General features: G+C 39.9%; 1 protein-coding gene across 1 annotated transcript; it reads left to right on the forward strand.

Annotated features, from left to right (window-relative positions):
* On the forward strand, nt 1-6468 carry mlnr (motilin receptor). The gene is made up of 2 exons (XM_061720433.1): nt 1-778; nt 6161-6468. The coding sequence occupies exons 1-2, from the start codon at nt 1-3 to the stop codon at nt 6466-6468; spliced, it is 1086 nt and encodes a 361-aa protein (XP_061576417.1).
* The last annotated feature ends 328 nt before the right edge of the window (nt 6469-6796 follow it).

A 6796-nucleotide genomic window follows, 5' to 3' on the forward strand; every position in this document is an offset into this window, starting at 1 on the left:
ATGCCCTGGGCCAGACCCCCGGTGGACCTCCATGCTGGTGGAGCAAAGGCCATGGACAACATAGACGACCACCACTACGAGGGCTCCCTGTTCCCCACGTCCACCCTCATCCCGGTCACCGTCATCTGCATCCTCATCTTCGTGGTGGGGGTGACGGGCAACACCATGACCATCCTCATCATCCAGCACTTCAAGGACATGAAGACCACCACCAACCTGTACCTGTCCAGCATGGCGGTGTCCGACCTCATCATCTTCCTCTGCCTGCCCTTTGACCTGTACCGCCTGTGGAAGTACGTGCCCTGGCTCTTCGGGGAGGCCGTGTGCCGCTTTTATCACTACATCTTCGAAGGCTGCACCTCGGCCACCATCCTCCACATCACGGCCCTGAGCATCGAGCGCTACCTGGCCATCAGCTTCCCCCTCTGGAGCAAGGTGGTGGTGACCCGACGCAGGGTCCAGTACATCATCCTGGCCCTGTGGGGCTTCGCCCTGGTCTCCGCCGCGCCCACTCTCTTCCTGGTGGGGGTGGAGTACGATAACGACACCCACCCCGACTACAACACGGGCCAGTGCAAGCACACCAGCTACGCCATCAGCTCCGGGCAGCTGCACATCATGCTCTGGGTGTCCACCACCTACTTCTTCTGCCCCATGCTCTGCCTCGTCCTCCTCTACGGCTCCATCGGGTGCAAGCTGTGGAAGAGCAAGAATGACTTGCAAGGCACCTGCACGCTGGCCCGGGAGAGGTCACACCGGCAAACGGTCAAGATCCTGGGTGAGTTGTGCCTGAGGCATCGTGTGTGTTTCAGAGCTCCCATCCAGGCGTAACTCAGGCAACATTCAGATTGAAACAAAAGAAAAAACAAGTGGATAATAATACTTGAATGGCAAACACCTTTCCATTCTCTTGCTGAATTTGTGTCAAAGTGGTAATTTAGTCCTCTTAATCTTTACATGTCAATCAACCCTAATTGTCCAATTACAATCAATACTATAACAAATTTAAGGATCACATGTGTCCAAAATGCCTCACGCATCAAAGAGTAGATTTTGTGCTCAGCGTATGACTCGATAATGCTTCAAATTATCACAACGAACATAATCTGAATTATTAATGTGAGTGAATGTATGGGGAAGTGTGTCCAAACTTCTGTACTGTGTAAATATATATATATATATATATATATATATATATATATATATATATATATATATATATATATATATAAATATATATATATATATATATATCGTATTTTCTGGACTATAAGCCGCTACTTTTTTCATAGGTTTTGAACCATGCGGCTTATACAAAGGTGCGGCTATTCTGTGGATTTTTCTTCCACCGCTCGGGCGCTCTAACCGGAATTAGAATAAAAACTAAGACAAAATAAATGCAAAGAAGAATACGCTACTTCTTCTTTAGCAGATATAAGTAGGTAGAAGCAGATTTCAAACAGATAAATAGATAAATAAAAACCGGTTATTTTCTCTTGCTTCTGTCCCGTTTTAATCAGCAAAGTTGCTGCCGTGTTAAAAGACACTGTTAGGAAAGGATCTATTTAGGTACAAACATGTACATCATTTACAGTTCAAAATGGTTCTGATTTTGTGCTCAGCGTGCTCAGGTAAATGTCTAATCTAACAACATAAATATCTGCGGCTTGCATATCTTTTTTTTTAAATAGAGCGGATGCGGCTTATATACAGGTGCGGCTTGTATATCTTTTTTTAATTGTTTTTTTACAAATAGAGCGGATGCGGCTTATATACATGTGCGGCTTATAGTCCAGAAAATACGGTGTGTGTATATATATATATATATATATATATATATATATATATATATATATATATATATATATATATACACACACAAACACACCGGAGAGATCTTCTTTAATATCACTTCCAGGATGCTACGGATTATGTTTTTGATGGGAAATAAGATCTTTCACCTCCAGTAACATCAAACCACTAAGATACCGTGTCGAATAGGATCCCCTAGGAGATTATTTTCTTGCAAGAATATTATTGCGTTGTTAAACTGAACACATTAGTGCAGGTATGATTATGGATTTCAGACAGATTATGAAGGTGGTTTTCACACCAGTTCACCTCAGCAGCGATGCTCTAGTGCAGCTTCACTTAAATATGCATTAGTATATGAGGAATGAGGAATTACAGGACCCAGGTTTGGGTAGGAGATCATCTGGAATCACTCAGATTCACAGATGTAATGCTTACTCAACACTTAAGTAAACTTTAAACCGACACTTTTCTCTCTCTAAATTATTTAATGTTTACTATTTATCTGTTGCATTGCTTTATATTGAAATAAATATCAACCCTACACGTGTTAAACTAGTTAAGACTAGTTAAACTTGAAGTAACTGAACTCATTCTTATCAGTCTCCAAAGGGAAATTGTATCGTTGCAGTATAAACTGAAAATAAATAAATAAATAAAAATGAAAAAAAAAATGGTCATCAAACTGTCAGAAAAGAGAAAGTCTGGTAGAGAGGAGGCATGTTTGAAATCAGCAGGAATCGCCATAAATGTGTTGAGCTGTTGTGGTTGTTGCTTGGCAACAGCCGAACCGACGATGTAACCCACAGCATTTGCAGATAAAGCAGATGAACTCGCTCAGCAGACAACGTGGAGTAAACCTTAACAGCCAGCGGTTTCATATTCAAGGTGCAAACACATTTCTTCACATTAACACGTCCAGGATTATTGTAGTCTCACATGCGTTACTCGTACTACACTGGATACTGAATACACAGTATGTCCCTGCAGTCATATATCTATGATACTTCAGTCCTGACAGCTTAGTCTTCATCGCTGCTGCACCCTCTTGTGTGTGATATGATGAAATTATTTAAGCTTCCACCTCTTGCTCTCTGGTTTACTCCTGCCCCTCTTCTTTGGCCTCAACTTTTCTGGATGTGTGGACTTATTCTGGATGTTACTTTGGCTTTAAGGATTTCAATCTGGTGCTGCCATATTTAAAAAGCGTCATCATTGTAAACAAAAGTTGGCAAGTGCTAAAATTAGCAGCAAAAATCCCATCGGTAGCAAAATGTTTCACTTTTTTGACGGGGAAAAAATATGAAGTACAGAATCTAAAGAAGATGCAAAGAAAGGCAAACTATGCTGAGAGCCACTGCAGCAGCTGCCACTGGTGGGGTGTTATTCTAACCGCTCAAAAGTTAGACATAAAATGTGAAGTTTCACATTTGTACTTTGCAAATAAGTCCCCCAAAAAATAATATGGAAAAAGAAAAAGCTTAAACCCCAAATGAATCTGTTTACGCAATCAGTGTGTGTATCTGAGACCAAAGCAAAAATGCTGTTGGATTTCTGATGTTGTATTCAAGCTTTGGAAGCTTGTGCTATTTTATTTTTAAACAGCTATTTGTAGTAACTATTTTAAGTTAGAAAAAAAGAAAACAAAAACATATCCATCTCTCCTGGAGAACAATGACAGATTATGGCTCCACTCTGGCCCTGACAGAGAGTAAACTGGTGCTGTTTGTGTGCTGTTGCTGATATGATCTGGCCAATTAGTCTGAAATCATGTCCTGCCACTCCACATTCAAATTAGTTTAATTTGCAGCTCTGGAATATTGTGCAGGAAACCCAGTTTTATAGGAAAAGACCATAGTGATGCCAATCCAAATTAAGCAAACGTTTTATCAGGTCTTTCACTGACTGAGTACAAACTGTACAGAGCGCACCATGTCCAAACTATAGACGGCTTTGGGTGAATAACAAATTAGATCGTCGTCAGAGAGCAAGATAAATCAGCCTTAATGGAAGTTGTCTTGGTCCTGGGTGGCTTTTCAGTTTGCTGATGTCACACCTCCCATGAATCACTAGGTGGCCACTGTGGCACCTGCTCACCTGCAGGGCTGATGTTTTATTTATTGTCTTTGCAGAAATGACCACCCACATTACAAACCGATGAGTTTTATCTGCAGGGTGTTTCTCAATCAATACCAGTTACCTGGAGATTAGCTCAAACCTCAGGCAGAAGTCTTGCTGTGATCTTTGTTGGATCTGAAGAGAGGTGCTTGCTCAGAAGAGCGTTTTTTTTTTTTTTTTGAGCCATGGTTTTGCTCATTTGCCTCAGTGATCAAGACTCGCTGCAAGCGTTATTGTTTGTGTGGAGATCGGGAGAGGTTCTTGCTCTTATGTGTTTTGTAAAAGCCTCTGCTCATCACTACACGTCAAAGGTGACCACAGCAGACAGATTAACCAAAAGGCTTGAAGATCGATTGCGTTAATCAGATCCTCATTATAAACAAGACTATTATAATGATATTAATTAATAATTTATTTGTTTTAATCCCCTATTTGTTTTATTTTATGTTGCGTGTAAATGTTTTATATATGTATGTTTGTCTTTTTATGTTTTAGCACTGACTGATGGCACTTTTAATTTCGTCGTTATATAACAATGACAATAAAGATCTTATCTAAATCTTATCTTTAAATGCAGTCAGTTGCAACTTGGTCAAAGGAGATTTTTCTGTATTTTTGTGAAGTATTTGTAATTTTGTCTTTTCTTTGATTTGAACTAAATAAGGTTTTCTTTTGGAAAAATAAGAAATATATTTTTTTAGTTATACAGATGCCATAAACCATCAGATACAGTATGAGCAAAGTACTTTACTTTTAGGAATAAACATATTATTTGTCTTAGAATATTTCTGTTATGCCTCATGTGGTAAGGCAAGTGTAGCACTAGGTATTATAAGTAAACAAGCCGTACTTGTGTATAATATATATAATTACTGTCTGCTGAGTCTGAGCTGTGGCTCTGAGCGCAGTCTGATCTTGGGATAAGCTTGCAGGGACATGAACTGACAGGAAGGACATGAAACTGGCTTGAATGTTGAGAATTTTTACTCTTCTATTTTTCTAACTCTTCTTAAAACCCATTTTTATTCTTTGGCTTTTTATTTCAGCGAGACCTGGTTTCTTTATTTAATCATATGTATTTTATTTGGTCTTGTTTTTCTTAAATATATCCATACATTTTCTATACCCGCTTTATCCTTTGCATGGTCAGAGGGGTCTGCTGGAGCCTACCCAGCTCATTACAGGCGAGAGGCAGGGGTTCACCTGGACAGGTCGCCAGTCTATCGCAGGGCCTTTTAAATATGTTTTTATATATATCAAGTTTTTAACTGCTTTATGTTTTTCATAGTCCCTAATATTTCGGTGCAGCCCTCTTTTTCCAGCTGTCGTTGTTTAATGGATGTCAAATTCTTTGCAAAACAACTTTTAATCTGTTGATGTCTTTCCTACTTGGCGTTATATTAATACACATCTAAACCTTCTAGACCCATTATTGTTTTTTTCACACTTGCTGATGATTATTAATGAAGTTAATTTGTAACACCAAAATGCTACTCCCTTACTTTAATTGGTAAAAGTAAAGGTGTGTACGTTTAGTTTTCTACATGCTGCTTGTCCATTTTGACTTAGTCTGTGTGGGAAAAAAAAAGGAATGTCACGCTGTAAAATGTCATGTTTTCAGATGGCTACACATTATTTTAACACCTGCTAAGGACTTTTTTTTAAATGATACCCTGATAGATACAGCATTGGAATTGACACAAGGTACACATTTCGTTTTTTGCATATATGTAAAGTGCCTTTTGCAGACTGTTTCATGGCCAAATGTGTTATCATGCGTAATGTGCAGATACAGGACTGTCTCAGAAAATTAGAATATTGTGATAAAGTTCTTTATTTTCTGTAATGCAATTAAAAAAACTAAAATGTCATACATTCTAGATTCATTACAAATCAACTGAAATATTGCAAGCCTTTTATTATTTTAATACTGCTGATTATGGTTTACAGTTTAAGATTAAGATTCCCAGAATATTAACATTTTTTGAGATAGGATATTTGAGTTTTCTTAAGCTGTAAGCCATGATCAGCAATATTAAAATAATAAAAGGCTTGCAATATTTGATTTGTAATGAATCCAGAATGAATGACATTTTTGTTTTTTTAATTGCATTACAGAAAATAAAGAACTTTATCACAATATTAAAATTTTCTGAGACAGTCCTGTATATGAGCGACAACCAAAATGCTAAAAGTCCTTAACTCCCTCCATGTTCTTCCCCCCTCTCAGTGGTGGTGGTGCTGGCCTTCATCATCTGCTGGCTGCCCTACCACATCGGCAGAAACCTCTTCGCCCAGGTCGACGACTACGAGACGGCCATGCTGAGCCAGAACTTCAACATGGCCTCCATGGTGCTCTGCTACCTCAGCGCCTCCATCAACCCCGTCGTCTACAACCTCATGTCCCGGAAGTACAGGGCCGCGGCCAAGCGCCTCTTCCTGCTGAGCCAGCGGCCCGGAGAGGTGCACCGCAGCCAGAGGCAGCTCTGCGTCACCGATCACATCTCCACCCTGAACCAAAGCCTAACTGGCGTCTGAGCGGTTACTCTCTTGGGAGAGCTTGCTTGGTCCGTCTAAAGTTAAGGGGTTACGGTTCTGGGGCTGGAGAGGAAACTAGGAGGAGGATGTGTCGCAGAGATACGTTATCTTCAAGGGGGGGGAAACGGGGCTGAGCTCCACTCCACTTCAAAGCAAATTCCCGTTTATTACTCCTCAGTGACGTTTTTCCACACTCATACATGATAGTGATTGTCTGCCCTGTTATATTATAGGTTTGTCATAAAAATATGCATTCAGTGTCTCCGTTATCATGCCATGCAGAAGTATTTATCTTGAGAATGTTGTTGCCCTTTTGCTTACACTCACT

The sequence above is a fragment of the Cololabis saira genome, chromosome 4 (genome assembly GCF_033807715.1).
Source record: "Cololabis saira isolate AMF1-May2022 chromosome 4, fColSai1.1, whole genome shotgun sequence".
Taxonomy (NCBI): Eukaryota; Metazoa; Chordata; class Actinopteri; order Beloniformes; family Belonidae; genus Cololabis; species Cololabis saira.

What these genes read in the sequence shown, in the direction of transcription:
- mlnr (XM_061720433.1), top strand. Translation starts at nt 1, where the DNA reads ATGCCCTGGGCCAGACCCCCGGTGGACCTCCATGCTGGTGGAGCAAAG. An exon ending in GCAAACGGTCAAGATCCTGG is followed by an intron (nt 779 to 6,160) that starts GTGAGTTGTGCC and finishes CCCCCCTCTCAG; the next exon opens with TGGTGGTGGTGCTGGCCTTC.